Below are 21,885 nucleotides of genomic sequence, written 5' to 3' on the forward strand. Positions count from 1 at the left end.
GTAATGTTATTGTTAAAATTACTCAGAAAGATCATCCTTATAAGGTTGGGGACGATTTTGCTATTATAACCAATTGTACATGTTGTTGACATTCCTAGAAACAGTCATCAAAATATGCATAAACTATTTATTTAGCGAATAAATTGTGCGGGGTGAAATGCCTGATGGTATTAACATAGACTTCTATGAAGGGAACAGATTTTTATATCAAGTTAATTTTCAAACAGAGTTAGGTGATTTTTAAAGATAGAAATCTAATTTGTTAATTTATTTGTTTCTGAATGCATGATAGTGTGTCATTCAGAGGGAAAGTTAGTTTTCACATAGACTAGTGGAGGTTTTGAAAAGAAAGTGGATTTTGAAATAACGAAAGACAAATATGAAATAAAGTAAGTTGATTTTGAAATAAAGAAAGTTGATTTTGAAATAAAGAAGACAATTTTGAAATAAAGAAAGTGGATTTCGAAATAAAGAAAGTGGATTTTGAAATAAAGAAAGTTGATTTTGAAATAAAGAAGACAATTTTGAAATAAAGAAAGTGGATTTTGAAATAAAGAAAGTTGATTTTGAAATAAAGAAGACAATTTTGAAATAAAGAAAGTGGATTTTGAAATAAAGAAAGACAATTTTGAAATAAAGAACAAACATTTTGCCCTTTCCTCAAGTAATATATTTATAATAATAATCCCTCTAGGGTTACTTCCCTTGCTAGACAGCTGAAAATGACAACAGAGTTCTTCGAGTAAGAAGATTAACGAGTATTGCAATGTTTCAAATGGCTACGTAGTCCTAACTGTGACCTACATTATTTGCCACAATGTGCGCTGACATAACAGTTGTCAGCCAGTGGTCTGTTCAAGTTCTTTCTTCGACGTCTACGTCTGTCCTGGGCAGTAGATTTCCATTAAGTCTTAAATGTGTATGTAAGAGAACTCCAGATGTCTCGTCACGATGTCGCATGCTTCCAGGTGCTCTATTCTATGTCAGTGAAAGCAAGCTGGCGCCTACCTGGTCTCTAAATTGTTTTCGAGGGGCGCCTCTGTTACGCCTAGCACCTTTCAGCTCAACAAATAGACTGCACTTGACATGCGGTAGTCCTCCATACGAGATATGCGCCCTACCCAACGGAATTTTCATAAATTATTAGTAATGATATTTTTTGTTTTAGGTTGTCCATTACTAAAACGAAGCAGAACGGACGATATTACTACTATTATTAAAAAGTATGAATAAAATTTAATTTTACTTTAAAAAAGTAGATCACAATTTTATGAGAGAACGTGAAGACTGAATATAAAGTAAAAATATTTTCCGTATAAAAAAAAGTCTAAATACCCCCAGGTGATCGTTCAATAATACAGGTAGTAGGATAAACGAAGGATTAGTTTTTTTTAATGATTTAATTTATACCAAACTTATCGTAGACTGATCTCACTATTAAGACCTAAAGCACTTTAAACCAAAGTTTTAGAGGTTATAGTGCTTTTGTTTCGTAAGCCATAAGAATCATGACATCTGATCAATGTCGAACTAACAAATACATATACCATAACTAAACATATGGTAATTTGTAAAACCATTTTTTTTAAAATCTCTAATGCTATATCTTTGGCTGTATTTATAGACATAATCTTTACATACTACAAAACTATAACACGGTAAAAAATTATGTTATTAGTACAATTCCTCAGTTTTCAAATGCTTCATGGAGTCTATCAGTCCTGGACACGGATCTCGAAAACGGCTTTCACGATTTTACTAGAGTTTTGATAGATTTGGGGAAAAGAATGGACCTCATTCACCAATCGTAAACAAACAGCATTTAGCCACGTGATTCTCTATCTCTTCTATACAAATTTACGTAATACCAAATGGCCATCACGTGACAGTTTTTTTTCCGTTGTTTTATCAATATTATCATATTATCATAATTTAATATGAATATACAAAAGAAAGAATGAAGTGTTTACACAATCAAGTCACTGCGGAGTTAGTGCTGTGTATTACGTGAGCGGATAATTTTTAACCAGGACAGTGTTGCCAACTGTAAAAGTTTAAAATATTGTCGGTAACATGCGATAAAAACAAAAAGAACTACAAAAGATTCGTAAAGTTGCCGACCTAGCAAAATATGGATTTTTTCTCTACTATGGGGTCCCTTTATTGTGTAGGCATCTGGCCCTGTATCTTTAAACACACTGTTCCATTTCATCACGTGCTCTGAGGGAATAAGTCTCCACATGATTCTCTTCAAGAAATGGGTTTTCAGATACAATCTAGAGCTGAGTCCGGAACGTTGTTTCTGCCTGGTACTGTAGAGCCTTTAAAGCTCTGGTGACCAAACAATGAAACGTGTTCAAACGGATGTTGTGGCAAGAGTAAAGGTTAACTTGGCAAAATTTAAGTCATTGGTTAATATGCATGACTGAATGCATGACGCGTAGGACGTAATCATCTTTCTTTTTTGAAGTAACGTCTGTATTATATAAGATAAGATAAGATAACAAAACAGTCTCAAAATAGTGCGAAAATAAATCATCGTTCAAAACTATGAGAGCTTTTAAAGGGGTAGAGAAGGCGAAAAAGCATTAAGGGAAGCCAGGGCCGGCCTTAGATAATTGGAGGCCCTAGGCGAAGTGAATTAGGAGGCCCCAAACGAAATAGAAAATTTAAAAAAATTATTAAAAAATTACACAATTTATTTCAAACTTAGGCTAGTGGACACTGTAAAAAAAAAGTAAAGTTCCCCTTTCAAACCTTGTGGTCTTAGGGCAGATCTAAGGCCATCTGATTCTGTGGCCTACGGTTTACGAGGGTTTCATGTGGCCAGCACAACGACCAACCGCCTTTACTTTTTCCCCAACTAATGTCAGGTACCCATTAGAGCTGGGTAGACCCAAATGCACCCTAAATTTCCCGAAATTAAAAATCCCAAGCTTCATCAGGATTCGAACCCGGAGCCCCCCGGTTCAGAAGCCAAGCGATTTACCGCTCGGCCACCGCGCCTCCCAGTGGACCCTGGACTTCAACAACAACATTGGGCACAAGTTCATATATTCCTTCTCTAAAAAAAAAAACTAGTCCCGGTCGAGGCCCCCACCGATCGGAAGCCCTAGGCGGCTGCGTAGTATGCCTATGTCCAAGGCCGACCCGCGGAAAGGAGAGAAGGAGTAGGAGAATGAGAGAGAGAGAGGAGAGAGAGAGGAGGGAGAGAGAGAGAGAGAGGAGAGAGAGAGGAGAGAGAGAGGAGAGAGAGAGGAGAGAGAACGAGTGAAAGAGATGAGGTGAGAGAACGAACGATTACAGGAGTGGAGGGGAGCAAAAGAGAGAGAGGATGAAATATAGAAAGAGAAGAATAAAAGAAAGAAAACAAAGAAAACATTACACAATGAAAGATTCTTTGGAACGATGAATAACAAAATTAGACCACTTGACATTCTGAACACAATTCTTCTCTAAATAGCCGAATAGAACAATTCTTCCCTCTCGTTTATATGTGTGCGTATTTCGTTTTGTATTTCCGTGTTAACATTTTAATAAACAACCAAAGAATAAAGCTGTTCATCTCAAAGTAATGGGAAATTCCCTTTTTAGCATTCTCTTGGTTACCTTGCATTTAAACCCCAGTTAACGATGATTTGTCTTGTGCAGGGACTTAGTGCCCCAAGTCTCACTCCTAGCTTTGTATTTTTTTTTTCATCTCATGTTAGTCTTATTCCTTTTTTTTTTCCCACTAACACCCTCCGCCTCCATGCGGGCGCCGTTTCCAATTTAGATTCTCTGTCAAGCTGTCTCCTACTCCTGTTTTAGCCATTGTCCCATTTCAGATTGTACTTGTCTCCCTTTTCTCTCTCTCCTCTTTCTTTTCATCTTTCTTAACGCCCCCCTCCTCCTCTTTCGTAAAGTCCTTCCCCCCCCCCTCCGCTTTCATCCTTTTTCTTTCATCACCAATATGTCTGTTTCAAATCTGAGACCCCCCCAAAAAAAAAAAAAATATATATATATATATATACTTCAAAGGAAAAAAAGTGCAGCACTAAAACAGCTCTAATGTTTCGGAATTTAAAACAAAAATATTCACAGTATTGAATGTCAAAGATGATTTCTTTGCTCGTTTGTCATACGATGTACATATTGGTTTGTGTTTGTCATACGATGTACATATTGGTTTGTGTTTGTCATACGATGTAGATATTGGTTTGTGTTTGTCATACGATGTACATATTGGTTTGTGTTTGTCATACGATGTAGATATTGGTTTGTGTTTGTCATACGATGTACATATTGGTTTGTGTTTGTCATACGATGTAGATATTGGTTTGTGTTTGTCATACGATGTAGATATTGATTTGTGTTTGTCATACGATGTAGATATTGGTTTGTGTTTGTCATACGATGTACATATTGGTTTGTGTTTGTCCAGAAGATTACATAAAAAAAGAATGAACAAAAAATGTTTTAGAGAAAAAGATTCATGTCATTTTGAAAGTGAAACAAAATGATGAACTGAACAGCATTGTAAGAAATTAATTGAAAGTACAAAAGATGGTTGCAGAGACGGAACATTGTCCGCAATGATTCCCCTTTATCAGTTGGTTGTTTTGTATGGGTTTGGGCTGTCATCACTCTGTCCTCACTCTGTCCCCGGGTTCGAACTCGGCCCGGGGCCATACATACTGTCCAGCAGGTGTCAGGGGGAGGTATGGCGAGAATGAATGTTAGTTTGATATTTTGGTATGATTGTTATATCCCCTTGTTATGAATGCAAAGTGTTGCACATGTTGTGAACTGAGTGATTAAGTCTTCGTTGAATGTTTGTTTGTAAAATATTTTACGTTTCGGATGTTCCTTCAGAGTTGAAGATATAGTTTACTTCCTAGTCCAAACCTCCCGCAGGACGACGGGGGATGGGAGCGGGCAGGGTTTGAACCCTCGACCGTCGATAAATCCGAACGACAGTCAAGCGCGCAAACCGCACGACCACGAGAGAGTGTGTTAGGTCAGTAAGGTCTTGCCCCCGATCCAGGAAGGTTGGACCTTGCTTCCTGGACTGGTGTTTATATATGTATATAACATGAAAGTCGATGGACTGGTGATTGTTGATTAATAATATTTGAGAGTTGATTTCATTATGTGCTTATTGAATATTAAAGTATTATTCGTATTTCAATGGCTATCTATAGTTGGAGTTTCAGTGTATCTAGTAGTAATTGTTCTTATGTGAATAACTAAGCAAGTATTAATAAGTGTAATTGAGTATTCATACCCCTAATGAGCCAAGTCAAGAAATACAAGAATAAGAGCCAAGCATATAAAAGTGAACCCTGACAGCAGGAAACTTTTCAAGTCACGTGATAAAGAAAAACTCGTTTACAGAAAGAGATTTTATTCAAAAAGCTTTAAAAAATCACGTGACCAGTTTTTATTTTTAATTTTTCGAAGAACAGAGATTGGAAGTCAGGATATTGTATTTGTTCTCTACAAGCACACAGGGGGAAAGTCAGGAGCTCCAAGAGCAAATTAAAACATTTTTACTTTTTTGAATTCTAGTTTCTTCATACATTAGATAATTGGGTCAGGGTGATCTGGGACGCGAGGGATTCTGGGATTTAAAAAAAAATAATGAAAAAATGGTGACATACAGGGAATGTAAAACGTTTTTCTAGAGTGAACTAATTAATTTATTCGGATCTGTTCAAATGATCACTGCTTCCTTTTTGTAAGCATGATGTAATCATGTTCGAAATAATGGAAGAATGTAAGAATATTTTAAAGCAGCGGTTCTCAACCTTTCGGCGACCCCTTTTTACAATCCCCCACTCTGCCTCTACCCCACCCCCACACAGCAATAGAAGAGTAGACAATAACAATCCATATTTTCGATGGTCTTAGGTGACCCCTGGCAAATGGTCAATCGACCACCAAAGGTGTCGCGACCCACTTGTTGAGAACCCCTGTTTTAAAGATGTTGGGCAAATGGAGACTTGGCTGATATTTTGCAAAACTAAAATTTGTTCCAATACCAAAAAAAACCCCCGTAAAAATAGAATAGAAACGTATTGATAGTATAGAACAAAACTACCATACTACCATTCCGTTCATGTGTATGTGTTAGTTATCAATATGTAGAGTTATTCCCCTTGGTAAGAAAGTTCCATATCACAGTGTTGTGTGTAACCTCGTACTGTGTGAGAGTGTGTAAATAAATGGACTGATGAATCTGGCGTTATAGTGTTGGCGTTGTTTATAGTTATTGAGTGTAGCGCTTCTAGCTTAACAAACATATACATAAGACAGACAGTAAGGAACGACTTTGTAATTAAACCACATTGAGTATGTGTAAAAAGGGGGCTTGTTTATTGTTATACATAATATCTTCAAGATCTTCGAGAGATATTGATGTAAACAAATCGATAACACATCCATTTTGGATAGATTGAATCTCAAGTTAAAAGTTTGAGAATCTTGAAGAAAAGAGCCACCATGACGTCACCAGTGTTTCCCAAACTGTGTTCCGCTGAGCCCAGTGTTCCGAGAGACTTGAATGGGTGTTCCACGAACTACTGTAACAATTAACTAATAAGCCACCACGTGAATAAATCTCTCTGTCGTTCGTACTTCTTGATGGTCCCGGGTTCATACCCTGCACGCCGTCATCTCCCGTCGTCCTGCGGGAGGTTTGTCTAGGAAGAAGAATATATCTTCAAATCTGAAGGAACATCCGAAATCTGTAAAACATTTTACAAACATTGTTCCGTTTTCGGTATTCTGTGATGGATAGTTAATGATCGCCCGTATATTCTCTTTGCTTTGCTTATTTAGAAATCATATTATATGTCTGTCAAGTTAATATTCTATTCATACAAGGCATTTCTATTTTACGTTCGTTATTCGTTGTATTATTTGTCTTATTGAATTGAGCTTGAAAATATTAACATAAGGAATCTCTTTGTTTCTTTGGTGTCTTCATGTAGAGACATAGAGACACTTACTAACTCACGTATATCTTGTAATTTAGAGAGACAATTCTATTTTCCAAAATAAAGTCGTGACATAAATTGGCACCTCAAAGCCCGCACATGTCACGTGATTTGCGAGACAGCTCTTCAAACAAATCGTGGCAAACTGCGATGCCCAAACTACGACTCGCGGGACAAATACGACCCTTGACGAGGACAAGGCTCTATCCAGCCTCTCGATTCACCGGCCCACATGCAAGACGAAGCAGAAGCGACAGAGTCCCATTTCCGGTTATGCAGCTTTCGATGGACCTTAGGCACTGGAATAAGATGTAGTCTCAAAACTTTTTGATCTAGCTACAAGGAGAAAAAACCCATCTTTCTTCTAAGTCAGGGGTTCTCAACCTGTGGGTCGCGACCCCCTTGAGGGTCGATTGACGATTTGCCAGGAGACCATCGAAAATTGAATAGTTTTGTCTATTCTTCTATTGCTGTGTGTCTGAGCTGGGGAGGGGGGGGGGTCGCGGCAGAGTGTGGGATTGTAAAGAGGGGTCGCTGAGCTTAAAAGGTTGAGAATCGCTGATTCTAAGTCAAATAACTTGCACTTGCATAGAAAAGAGAAGACTAACGTTACTAGAGACACCGGCTTGATGAAAGATGACGTCAAATGAGATATGTGGGAGTAACGGTTGGACTCGGCGCCCTGAGGGATCAGCTGCACTTTGAACATTACAATGGCACCTCAAAGTAGATTGTTATAAAATGGAATCTGATCCAAAATATTCTACGAACTGGAGTGTGGGGGTTGGGGTGGAGGGAGATGTGTTGATGTAAGGATTGAGATTGATTGGTTAATTTAGATACAGATAGGCAAACTGAGTGACGGAATTACGGATGGGCCAAAGGGAGGAATGGACAGAAAGACTGATTGCAGAAGTTATAAAAAAAAAAGAGAAAGAAAGAGAGCGAGATATAAAGAAGGAAGGGATATTTAGGTATGTAAAGTTTGGATATTACTTCTGCACATCTTTGGCGTGTGTGTGTTTGCGTGTTGGTGGACGGGAAGAGACTGTGGAAAGGTCACGAACCTAGCGATGCCATTATTTGTTCTTGGTTCAGGCAAGTGCAGGGGCCTCCCCCTCTCTAAGTATTGACCATTCTGAATTTGGTATTACAGTCAGACGAGAGAAATTGTGTCCGAGATTACTGCTGAGATCCAAAAACCTTGTATGATGTGTCTGTGATTGCTTTAGATGTGTGCGCGCGTCCTTATAACCAATGTATCATTATAATAAAGATAATACTCCCCAGGGGGCGCCAGTGGGACGGAAAGGATATAGAATTGTCTATAACAACCTTGACCGGTCCTAAAGTATAATCCTGACTGGGCTTTTGTCCCCCATCAATTTCGTTTTGTGGTTTTCCTTGTAATTGTAGGTCTATTCACACCCATACATACCTTGAGGCTGGTCACAGAGTGCATTTATTTTACTTCGTCTAGTCACAATTATTAAATGCTTATCATTTCGGGCTATGTCCAACGAAGACGCTTTTAATACAATCAGAGCATTTTTTTTTGGTTAGAGCAAATCACAAGGGTTAAGCAGCCTTTGGGTGCTCCGAAAGTTGTCGAAACTGTAATCAAAAGAAACTTTGCGAAATGTAGCCGCTTTTTGTGTTTGTACTAATGGGAAAATGAAAGGATTCAAAGACCGGAATGGAGTGAACATGTAAGGGGTGTTTAGGACAGCATGGAGACAGACTTATGAGGAGATTGTAAAAAAAAAAAAGAGAAAAGATCTGGACAAAAATTGTGGACTGTTCTAGTGAGTGGCTTAAAGTAATGCTTGATGTTTTTATCTCAGCCCTCATCTCCCTTTCTCTCTCTTTCTCTCTCTTTTTCTACATCTACATCTTTGTTTCTGTTTCTGTCACACTTTTTTTTCTCGTCTTTTTCTCTTTCGTTCTCTTTCTCTCCCATTCTCATTTATTTTCTTTCTCTTGGTCATTTCTCTCTGTCTCCGTTTTCTCTTTTTCTCTCCTTCCCTATCCTACTATTTTTTTTTTATTATTTCACTTTCTCTTCTATTTCTTTCGCTTGTGTGAAATAAAAAAAAAATCTTTCAAAGTTGTTGACATATACAACTTTCTAAATTGCTTTTGTCTTTTTCTATGTCTTCTATTGCTTTTCCTTTTTCTCCATCTAAATGTTTCTCCGTTACCTCTTTTTCTGTCTGTCTGTCTGCATTTATATTGATTGTATATATATATAGGCTTGTACGCACAACTACGAGCAATGGTCCGAGCCAGGTCAATGTATTATGAAAGTTAATTCTTCGTGGTTCTTGTTAGATACATAATTCATTTATTCTGATTCTATTTTCTCTCTCTTTCTAATTCTCATTCTCCTCGCTTCTCTCTGTTTCTCTCTTTCTTTGCCTTTCTCTCTCTTTATCTTTCTTTCACCTCTTTTGGCTAATTCTTTCTTTCTCTTCTTCCTTCTTCTTTACTCTTTTTTTTTCATGTCGCTTATTCTCTTGATCTTCATTTTTTTTTAAACACGGCACTAGTTGTGTCCCCTCCTACTTCACTCTATCTCTCTCTCTCTCTCCCTCTCTGTCTTACTCTTTCTTCTCTCTCTCGCTACTTTTATATTCATTTCCTCTTCTTCTTTTCTGTTCATCTTCACTAGATTTCTACACACTCCCTCCTTCCCTTCTGGAGGATGTCTTCAAGTGCCGTTCCAATCAGTGCCTCATATCTAAACCACCTGTTCAAGTAATGATTGTTACCCGTCAAAGGCACAAAAAGGTCGATAACTCATCCCGCTAAGCCCAATTCCCCATAAGTTTTTTCCCTCTTTATTCTTTAAACACGACACTAGTAGTGTCCCCTGGATTGTTTGCCCTGGATCAAAGATCATACACAAATACAAAAAAAAATATTCTTGTTATTTTACAGAATTTTTTATTTTTTTTTACTGATGCGATTATGTAAAATTGTAAATCTATCACTAGCTCACTGTGTCAATCGATCATGTAAATCAATCACCAACTCATTCTATTAATCGATCATTTTCCTCCCGTCTAATTTCTCCTCTCTCTCACCTCCAACTCATCGATTTATTTGTTTTACCCATTCACCTAACTATCCAGCATTTGTACGTTGATCTACTCAGTGCCGGAGTCTCCTAAGTGGAGGCCCTGGAAATATTTTTGTAGAGGTCTGTTGAAGGTCCAGTGTACTCTCTTCAAGAAACTTGAATATAAATGCAGTTATATTCTCCAACACTGATGTCCCTTTTAACTCTTTCTCTCCGTAATAATTTTTTTTTCACGTTTCGAAGGAATTTTTCATTTTGCCCATTACTATTTCACTCCCCTGTTAGGATAAAGCTTCAATAGCTTTGTTGTTTGTTATTAGAAAATGTTTTATTTTGGTATAGAAGTAAAGGTGAATGCATGTTCTTTTTATATAACACAAAATAAAGTTTATAAAGTTAAGCATCAACTATAGTGTCGTAAATTAGGAGAGAAAGAGTTAAAACCCCGTTGGCTGTTGGTCATAATTTGAGTTTTTATGGCAATTATTTGCATACCATATGCTTTGAAAGTCTTGTCTAAGCTTTCGACAGAGTATGGCATGGGGCACTCTGGGCGACAATGGAAAAAGTACAACATAAATAAAAACATAATAAAAGTAATTTAGGACCTCCACAAAGATGCCACCAGTGCGGTGTACTTCAACAATAACACATTGAGGATTGGTTTAAACCCACAGTTGGAGTAAGACATGGCTGCCTACTTTCACCAACACTCTTCAATATCTTCCTTGAAAGGACAATGGAAGATCCTCTCGAGGGCTATGAAGATACTATAAGCATTGTAAGAAGATGAATTACCAACTTGCGCTTCGATGATGACAAAGATGGCTTAGCAGGGACAGAAGAAGAACTAACTGACTTGGTGGTGCGTATAGACAAGACTTCCACAGCAGGGTGTCTGCCTGGTCGTGCGGTATGCGCGTAAGGACTGTCGTTCGGACTTCTCGATGGTCCCGGGTTCATACCCTGCATACTACCCTCCTCTTTTTCAACTCTGAAGAAACATCCAAACATGTAAAACATTGCAAACTTATAAAAATAAACAGAAAAACATTTTTCTGAAGATGAAACATAACTCTTGTAAATGTTTTTTGTTTCCTTATTTTTTAAATATTTTTTTCATTATGCACATTTGTGACAATATTTTTTAAATACGCCTATTTAAGTCTTTCCTTGGTGGCTGGGTGGGTGGAATCTGGACGCGATTCTCGAAAACGGTTCAAACGATTTTACTAGAAATTTGACAACATAGCCCGTAATGGTAAGCATTTAATAATTGGGGCTAGACGAAGTAAAATAAATGCACTCTGTGATGTAAATAAATGGGAAAAGAATTCTATCGCTCGTTGGTGACATGTTGGAAAACGTTAGTTTGGTCGTTGTACTATAAATGGTATAATAGAGCTCCTTATCTTTGTAAGAAATGATGTTTAAAGTGTTTTTCTTGTTTATGTGAGGGCTCTTTAGTTTAACCCTTAAAGTGCTGAGCCGTTTTACTATGAGTGTATACAAAATTGAATAAACTATCACACGCGTTTTAAGGGTTAAGGGTGAATCAGCAAAGTCTGGCACTGTAGTAAACCCGGACCAGGAATAGTCGACGTCCTATAGTGACTAGTCTTTGTGCAATTCTTACGTCTAAACACTTAGTTCACTAACTTTGTCTGTAAGTTTAACCTCTTAGTTCACTAACTTTGTCTGTAAGTTTAACCTCTTAGTTCACTAACTTTGTCTGTAAGTTTAACCTCTTAGTTCACTAACTTTGTCTGTAAGTTTAACCTCTTAGTTCACTAACTTTGTCTGTAAGTTTAACCTCTTAGTTCACTAACCTTGTCTGTAAGTGTAACCTCTTAGTTCTCTAACCTTGTCTGTAAGTTTAACCTCTTAGTGCACTAACTTTGTCTGTAAGTTTAACCTCTTAGTTCACTGACCTTGCCTGTAAGTTTAACCTCTTAGTTTACTAACCTTGTCTGTAAGTTTAACATCTTAGTTTACTAACCTTGTCTGTAAGTTTAACCTCTTAGTGCACTAACTTTGTCTGTAAGTTTAACCTCATAGTTCACTAACTTTGTCTGTAAGTTTAACCTCTTAGTTCACTAACTTTGTCTGTATGTTTAACCTCTTAGTTCACTAACTTTGTCTGTATGTTTAACCTCTTAGTTCACTAACTTTGTCTGTAAGTTTAACCTCTTAGTTTACTAACCTTGTCTGTAAGTTTAACCTCTTAGTTCACTAACTTTGTCTGTAAGTTTAACCTCTTAGTTCACTAACTTTGTCTGTAAGTTTAACCTCTTAGTTCACTAACTTTGTCTGTATGTTTAACCTCTTAGTTCACTAACTTTGTCTGTAAGTTTAACCTCTTAGTTTACTAACCTTGTCTGTAAGTTTAACCTCTTAGTTCACTAACTTTGTCTGTAAGTTTAACCTCTTAGTTCACTAACTTTGTCTGTAAGTTTAACCTCTTAGTTCACTAACTTTGTCTGTAAGTTTAACCTCTTAGTTCACTAACTTTGTCTGTAAGTTTAACCTCTTAGTTCACTAACCTTGTCTGTAAGTGTAACCTCTTAGTTCTCTAACCTTGTCTGTAAGTTTAACCTCTTAGTGCACTAACTTTGTCTGTAAGTTTAACCTCTTAGTTCACTGACCTTGCCTGTAAGTTTAACCTCTTAGTTTACTAACCTTGTCTGTAAGTTTAACATCTTAGTTTACTAACCTTGTCTGTAAGTTTAACCTCTTAGTGCACTAACTTTGTCTGTAAGTTTAACCTCTTAGTGCACTAACTTTGTCTGTAAGTTTAACCTCATAGTTCACTAACTTTGTCTGTAAGTTTAACCTCTTAGTTCACTAACTTTGTCTGTAAGTTTAACCTCTTAGTTCACTAACTTTGTCTGTATGTTTAACCTCTTAGTTCACTAACTTTGTCTGTAAGTTTAACCTCTTAGTTTACTAACCTTGTCTGTAAGTTTAACCTCTTAGTTCCTTAAAATTTTCTGTAAGTTTAACCTCTTAGTTCCTTAAAATTTTCTGTAAGTTTAACCTCTTAGTTCCCTAGCATTGTCTGTAAGTTTAACCCCTTAGTTCTCTAACCTTGTCTGTAAGTTTAACCCTAAACCTTATCTTCACTTACCAAAGTATACGTCATTTGTATTTTCAGCTGCGTGGGGTATGAAGTCCAACGAACTAAAGCAGTGTCCGAAGTGCTTGACCACCTCCTGGACGGCTACAGGAAAGAAGTTAGACCAGGCATTGGAGGTGGGTAGTTAGAATAAGGGGGAGCCGTAGATATTGTCTCTTTCTTTCTTTCTCTCACTCTCTTTCTCTTTCTCTTCTGTGTCTCTCTTTCTCTCTGTTTCTCTTATTCTCTTTATCTCTCTCTCTCTCGCTCTTTCTTTATACTAATCACACTAATAAACGATAAAATGAACTTCAAAATTGCCAACGAAGTTTCAAACAGGAGAGCTTCATTCATTCATTGGCCTCCTTCAGTTGTGAAACGACTATGGTTCATCTCGAGCACTTTTTCATATGGCTGTGGAGCCCTATTTTGGAGAGACACTCCCGTCCACATATATTGTGGCTTTCGTTTCAAACAGGAGAGCTTTAGAAACTTGATTCTGAAGTGCTAAAATGCTCACCAGGATAATCCCATAACTTCAAAGAAAAAACAAACAAAACATCAGCAGTCATCAGCAGTCATCAGCAGTCATCAGCATTCATCAGCAGTCATCAGCAGTCATCAGCAGTCATCAGCATTCATCAGCAGTCATCAGCATTCATCAGCAGTCATCAGCAGTCATCAGCATTCATCAGCAGTCATCAGCAGTCATCAGCATTCATCAGCAGTCATCAGCAGTCATCAGCAGTCATCAGCAGTCATCAGCATTCATCAGCAGTCATCAGCAGTCATCAGCATTCATCAGCAGTCATCAGCATTCATCAGCATTCATCAGCAGTCATCAGCAGTCCTCAGCAGTCCTCAGCAGTCATCAGCAGTCATCAGCAGTCATCAGCAGTCCTCAGCAGTCATCAGCAGTCCTCAGCAGTCCTCAGCAGTCATCAGCAGTCCTCAGCAGTCATCAGCAGTCATCAGCAGTCCTCAGCAGTCATCAGCAGTCCTCAGCAGTCATCAGCAGTCATCAGCAGTCCTCAGCAGTCATCAGCAGTCATCAGCAGTCATCAGCAGTCCTCAGCAGTCATCAGCAGTCATCACCACTTTATTTCGCACACCGGATACACCAACAATCTTGCTATTTTTAGATTTTCAGTCATTTATAAAAAAAAAAAAAAGCTTCAGTAACTCCTTTATCGAAAGTACCTAAACATTGTACATCAGTGATACCCAACCTAATTCGACCCGCGGGCCATTTTAATTTCCATTACACGTCTCGCGGGCCACATGACCGACAATTCGCAAAAACTAAATGAAATTATTCTAGAAACTAGAAACTATTTTGGTAGAAACCTGTAATTTTAATACTTGATTAATAGATTATTTGACAATTATATTTTTTTACGATTCAAAAAATAGCCTAATTCCGCTTCTTAAAATGTGAGCAACAGTGTAGGTAGCTTTACCAACGACTCATTTTGTGGTCTCTTTTTTTAAATTATTCCCATAAATCTTCCAATCTCTAGGAATAGTTTAACAATCTTTTATTCGCGAGTTAAACTAAGAATGCTGTCATATTTATTTTATGTCATTTTATGTTGTTTTATTATATGTTGGCTTATTACCATGTTCAACAAAAAAGTCAAGATTTGTTCACTTTTCCTGGTAGATTGTACATTCAGAGTCCCATTTCATAAAAACACAAATGTTACAGGTTATGGTATCAATCCATCGGAGAAAAAGTGAGGGCCCAAACGTAGGTAAAGATACATTTTTTTTTAAATTATTTTTTTGTTTGGAAGGGAGATTTCTATACTTTGCGCCGATGTTTCGGCGGGCCGGATGGAACCACATCGCGGGCCGGATCTGGCCCGCGGGCCGTATTTTGGGCATCACTTTTGTACATCAATGAAAAAGTCACATAGCATAACTTTGCTAAGCTGCTTTTCTTAGCTTTAAAATGCGGCGCTTTCTTCTCAGATTTTTCTTCTAGGTCGGCTTTAGATAATTGGAGGCCCTAAGCAAAGTGAACTAGACGGTCCTGAAATGAAATTTAAAAAGTCCGAAAAATAAAATTACGCAATGAATTAAAGCCTTCCTGCATCTATATTGAAATCAACAAATAAAATAAATTGGCGCTATTTCTTGTAGCGTTCTGTATGGCATGTTGTATCATAGTAGAGACTTAGAGAGACTTAGCAGACGAGTCCTAGAGTTCTTTTATATTTGAGATTTGATTTAGATCTCACACATTTTTTTCTCAATTTCTTTACATATAAAAAAAAATCTCTTTTGTGTTGTTTTCTTTGAAAGCATGTTGCTATTCGATAATGCAAGGGAGGGAATTAAACATACACAATTCTTGCTCCCAAATAAACTAATCTTCCAGATAGCAGAAGCTTACGAGGCCGCTATGTTTATTTAAGTTGATCTTAACACCTCTTCTTGGGTTTTCATGACCTCCCGTCCCGAAAAATGAGTTATGTTTTTTTTTTCTAGTTTACTTCCCTGAGGCGAGTTTTTTTCTGAGAATCTGTTGTTTTTTTTTTTTTGGCCTTTCTCGTTTAGACTTGGAAATGCCCAGGAAATGGGCATAAAAACTAGTATTTAAATATCAGGCCAGGATACACCAAAGCCTGAAACTAGAAATTTTCAGATATTCGACGTCTAAATAATAAGCCAGATCTGTGTTTTTAAGCAAGTTTCTTGATAAACTAGAAACAAAAATCAAACATAAATTCCCAGATAGTAGTAAAGTTTAATATTACGCAATGAAAAAAAAAAGAGATACATCAAACAGGAATATTGGTCTAGCACCACAATCCCATTGTCAATAGCTTGAGATTCACTGTCTTATTGTTTTCATGGATTTATTCCCCCTCAATAAGAAAGAAGAAAGAGAGAGAGAGAGAGAGAGAGAGTTAGAGAGATAAAAAGACAAAGAAGTAGACATGGAAAGAGGAAGAGAGATAAAGAAAGAAAAAAAGACACAGAGATCAATAATGGGATAGAACAAGAAAAAAAAGAGAGAGAGAGAGAGTGAGAAAAAAGACAGAAAGAGTATCAGAAAGAGGAAAAATAGAGATAATTAGAGTATGAAAAAAAAAAGTGAAATAAAACTATAGTGAGAAAACTAAAGAGAGCTATAGTGAAACATTATTTTCTTCACCAGACATGACTTGAAAAAAAAAAGCTTAAGAAAGAATTTTCTCGAGCTCAAGATAGGTAGATAGGTAGTTCCATATTTATTTATAGACGTATGAGAAATATCGAATCTCAAAAACTTTAATCATCCACATGAAGACTTGAATGAAATAATTTTCAATTTTTATGGACATCCATCAGATCGAACCCACACCCTAAAAGTAGGAAAGCTTGCTACATCATCCCAATGACTGTAAAGCAGGTTCCCACCCAATGACCAGACGTGGACCGGTGGACCTAGATCTACTCACCCCAAGTCCTGTCGGAAGGTTCCACAATGAAATCGCCCATTACTATGACTTGGTTATGGCACCAAGACATAAGCGTGGCTTCCACCTTTTTTAAAAATTCAAATTGCTAGTAGGATTGGCGTTTTCCATATTGAATGACACCCAGAAATGACAATTTTGTATGTTTTTAAGGAGATTTGCTTCAGTTTTCAGAAGACTTTAATAATTTTAGGAGATTTACATGACTTTTACGTATATTTTACAATTTCAGGAGAATTCCAGAAACCCTTTAATAATAAGTTAAAATGGTTTATTTTAATAATTTTCATCGCACGGAGGCTATGAAAGTGCTGGGCCCACTGCGGCCGCATAGGTTGCAGTGGCCTAAGGCCGGCCCTGGCCTCGGCCCTCACCTAGGAGGAGATAATAAAAAAGTTGTTGGCCCATCCGACTCCAACACCGGACGCTTCCACCGAGGCGTCACGTTGATGCCACAGGAAGCTAAAATTACCTCGTTATAAAATGTCAAGAATCTTAACTCTTTCTCTTCTAATAAATATAATGTCGAAGAAAATACAATTTAAAACAACATATATCTGATTTTCAACTGCTGCTATCTACACTCTTGCTATGGAACGTGTGTGTGTGTGTTTTTATGGTGATGGTGGAAAGAGGTTAGGGATTGGTTGTGAATGATGCAACATAGGTAGCATTGTCGTCACTTAGTCTTAGGAGAGACGACTCCAGAACGTGAGACTGAAAGGTTGTGTTATTGTAGTGAATTAAGATTTTGTTAAAGAATATTATTACTAAAGTCCACTACCTATATTTCCTTTATTACAAGTTAATTTTGTCTACATTATAAATAAAGTGTTATTTAATGTACCTACAAAGGGAAGTTATTCAAGTTATTTAAAGTTTTATCAGTTAAAATATATTAGGTTACAACAGTTTAGTTGTCTACCAGCAGTTTGGTGCTACAGGTCAACTACCGGTAAAAGCAACTCTCAAAATCACTTGCTGGCGCCATTGAAGTCCCCAAGCGTTTCCGTTATCTCTATCACCCTGCAGTGGCATAGCTAGGGATTTGCCATCAATTGGGGGCCCGTGGGGGCGTGACCTTAGTGCCCCGGCATTTTGACATTCCAATTCATGACATGAGGTAATGGCGTAAAATTTAATATTTAATGTAAATTTAAAAAAAAACCTGCACTCATTTGGAGGCCCCCCTCAATTGGGGGCCAAGGGGATTTTCAAATTCGTCCCCATCCCCCTACGATAGCTATGCCACTGTCATCTTGTCTCCAAGCTTCGCGTCCTACATTTTAAACACTTGTCTATGATTTTCAACTCAAACTGTTGCTTAATTCCAAAAAATAACATGAACTTAATGCTGGGACTTACACGAGAGAATCGCGTCGCATCTAGTATGGAGATTCGTCAAATTGAACGTTATTTATGCAGATAACTAAAACTACTTCTAGGTCTACATCTACTACTATTTAATGTACGACTTGAAAACTAATCATGAGGGGATACCCTCAAATATGAACCTAAAGCAATGGTTTGATTAAGGCTCATTCCCATTATACGGCTTAACTCACCAATGCTTGCAAGATTTGAACACAAGCTTCAGTCATGTGGCCAGACAACAACAAGGGTGACATTTCAGAATTTCTAGCTAAACCTGGAATCTGCTTGAAGCAAAGCTTCAACTGGCTTATGTTACATAAACTTTAAAATAATTTCGTATTAATTTTTTAGTGTGGCGCCGAACTTATGGCTTTGATAGTAACCAAATAAGTTCAAGTACACCTATAAACGATACACATTTTCGGATTTATGTATTTTCAGAATTCTGAGATATGGTTCCATGTGATAAACAGTAAAAACTAATCGCATTATGACCACTCGCTTATGCTCCTATCTTTGCGACGAGGACTTTATAACTGATGAGCTGCTGCGGGTATATCACAATGAACACTATAAATGACCATGAAATATTAAAAAACAATAGATAACAAACCGTGGACCTATTCTTATCTCACTGTATGCTGTCCTCAGTATTGAGTATAACAATGTTAATGTAACAATTTTTCTGGGAAAAAAAAGCAGTTGGACTTCAAATTATTCGTTTTACAAATTAAATCAAGCTTTTTGTCTCCGGTTAGCAGATATTGTGAAACATTTAAGAAGGACGTCTGCACCCAGTGTACTCTTTATCGCTTGGCTTTCTTGTCCTTGGGTGTTATGTATAAGATATTGAAGTAACTAGAAAAATACTGAATAAAAAGATATATAGATAAAAAGCACAAGCTTTTGTAAATTTTTTCATGTACAATATGTAATATCAACCCATGGTGACATCTGCAAAAGAAAAATGATTGAAAATAAAAAGATTTTCAGCATACAATTTCCATGCTTAGTTAAATGTTGTTTTATTTATTTTTTAATTGTTTGCCGTCGTACAATATAGTTTTTCTTTGGTATTTAAAAAAAAATAGATAAAAAAAAAAGCCCAATAAAGAGGCCAGTACCCCCCCCCCCCCCAAAATAAAATAATAATAAACGTCAGAGCCAAAAAAGAGGCCAAAATAAGAGGCAAAAGCCCAAGGGCTCTTAGAATGTAAAAAGCTCGACAACTTATATCAAATCGAAAAAAAAATTGAGTTATTCTTAAAAAAAAAATATTTATCTAAAAAAATTCAGGCCTTAAAAAAATATGTAGAGAAAGTCACTTCCGATGGACTAACACACTATTGCAATCACTTCTAAACTTTTAAATCAAAGTATTTGTACAAAATTATATATTTTTTAACCATCCACTTTCAATGCAAGAAATTTCTCCAAAAGCTGCACTTTCTCAGACATTGCACAGCACATACAGTCATAAAAGATCACGCTTGATACATATTGCCTAACGTTAAACTGTAAGACGACCTATATTTTCTTGTCGTCTGCCCAGAGACTGAATAAAGTCAACAAGAAGAACAAAATGAACTCATTTATGTCTTGTCCCCGCTCTCTCCCTCCCCCTCTCTTGAGCCACTGGTTTATTGGCAGTTAATGATTTCCCGCCATTCCTTCACGTCTGCTGCCCATGCAGAAAAATGGCCAACGTTCCGAGAAATGACCATTTACGTCCGGCCTGGCGGGAATTCTCAGCGCTTAGTTCACACCTATCCAGAGAGATAGAGGCGTCGCCTAACACGCGTATAAATATAAATATGATAGCCATAAACATTCTCCCCAGCCATCCATTTACAAATAAATCCGGCCTTTAATATTCATTAATGTTCATAGCTGAGCAACTAAACAAAAACATTTTTCAACATTAGAAACAAATATAAGAAGGAAGCAGGTACTAAGTTTATTTTGAATGTAACCCCTGCTCACCCTATTATCTTATCTTATCTTATACAATATAGACGTTGCTTCAAAAAAAGATGATGATTACGTCCCACGCGTCATGCATTCAGTCATGCATATTAACCAATGACTTAAATTCTGCCAACTCACTGGTTTTCCAGGCTGGCTCAGGCAACCCGCTGTACTGCTCTATGTTTTATTTATCATTGTTTGAAAAAAAAAATCTACTGAAGATATTGATGTCAACTTCGAAACGTTATACTTTGTAAAATGTGCATTGTAAAAAAAAAATCTGGAGTTAATAAACTTGATAGCCCCGAAATCTTTGTAGATTTGTCAACTTCATATTGTAGCACAGAAATCTGTGTAGATTTGTCACCTTCACCTTGTGGTCTATATGGCAGATGATGTAAAGGTCATCTAATTCTGTGGCCTACTGTTAACGAGGGTGTCATGTGGCCAGCACAACGACCAACCGCCTTTACTTTTCCCCAACTAATGTCACCTTCACCTATCTTGTACCTTATTCTTTTCAACCGCGAAGGAAAGTCAGAAAAGGGAAGAAAAAAAAACCAGTTCTTACTAGCTCTTAAGTCCTCTAAATCTTGTTTAAACCTCATTTATCTGAGCCCCTCTATGTATTACAGGTGAAAGAGTCGTGATCGATACTGATATCCTCATTAAAAGTATGGGACCCATCAAAGAAACAGACATGGTAAGTTTAAAGACCGAAAATAAAATTAGTGCGTCGAAATAAAAGACAAAGCAGATCAACGAGAGAATAAGATATTGATCTATCGTTCCATAACTGTTCAATGAATCATTGGTTTCTTTCATTTATTTTAGGATTAATTGAATAAAAAAATTCAACACAAACTGAAAGAATAAAAAAAAATTCTAAAAACATACTGAGAAACAATCAAACAACAGAAACTCACCAATCAGAACATCGGACATAGATCTTGTATTAGTTCAGTTCTGCCTTTAGTCCCGTATGATGGGGCACCCACCAGCTTCCTCCAGGCGTCTCGGTTCTAGACGAGTCTATCCATTAGTCAACACGTCTTTTGGCATCTGCTTCCGCTTCTCAGCGTCATGTATTTCTGACCCGTCCTTTTTCTCTCTCCCTTTCCTTTGAGGTTTCAGGGTTTGCCTCTTGTAATGTTTGATGCCTGTTTGGGAAATATGTGGCCTATCCATCGTCAGCGTCTCTGAAGGATATCTTCTTCCATAGGCTGCTGCTTCTGTTTATTGCAACAGACCTAACGAGTTAACCCTAAATCTGCTAGCCATGATTGAATCTACATCTTTAAAGGTTTTCCAACAATCTTTACACCGCCTTTGGTCTTATTAGTGTTGTTTTGTTTTTTTCGGTCAAATCAGTGACCAAAGGGTTAAAATATGTTTCGTTGTTCAATTAGAAAATGGAGTTTGGATATTTTCTCTCTTTCTATCTCGTTCTGGTCTGAAATTGCTCTCTATCCCTCTATGTCTCTCTGACTGTGTCTTTATTCTGTGTTATCTCTGATTCTCTGTCTCTGATACTCGCTTTCTCTGTCTCTCTCTGTCTCTCTCTCTCTCTCTGTCTCTCAATGTCTCTCTCACGCAGTCTCTCTATGTCTCTCTCATTCTCTTTCTCTCCCTCTGTCTATTTCTTAGTTTCCTTCAGTTTGCTCGAAAACTCAATCTATTAACTGTCAATCAATTTGTCTGTCTGTCTGTCTGTCCGTCTCTCTCTCTTAGCAATTTATAACAATCTGATCACCCTCAAATAACGCAGTTTCTTCGTCCAATGCATACAGTGTGCAGTGCTATCCAATAAATTATGTTAAAACGTAATTGAATTTTTTTTTCTTTCTTATCCTGACATCTTGACTAATGGCATCCCGAGAAAATAAAACTTAAAGAAAA

The 21,885-nt window shown here is 37.2% G+C and overlaps 1 protein-coding gene across 2 annotated transcripts in view; it reads left to right on the forward strand.

Moving 5' to 3' along the window:
* The window catches only part of LOC106078061 (gamma-aminobutyric acid receptor subunit alpha-2-like), a 45,119-nt gene that overhangs the window by 4,027 nt on the left and 19,207 nt on the right, over window positions 1-21,885 (forward strand). For both annotated transcript variants that reach the window (XM_056039760.1, XM_056039761.1), the window contains exons 3-4: window positions 13,217-13,314; window positions 20,622-20,689. In XM_056039760.1, coding sequence (XP_055895735.1) covers window positions 13,217-13,314; window positions 20,622-20,689 — 166 coding nt within the window. The remainder of the gene's footprint in view (window positions 1-13,216; window positions 13,315-20,621; window positions 20,690-21,885) is intronic.

This window comes from Biomphalaria glabrata, chromosome 8, assembly GCF_947242115.1.
Source record: "Biomphalaria glabrata chromosome 8, xgBioGlab47.1, whole genome shotgun sequence".
In the NCBI taxonomy this organism is placed as follows: domain Eukaryota; kingdom Metazoa; phylum Mollusca; class Gastropoda; family Planorbidae; genus Biomphalaria; species Biomphalaria glabrata.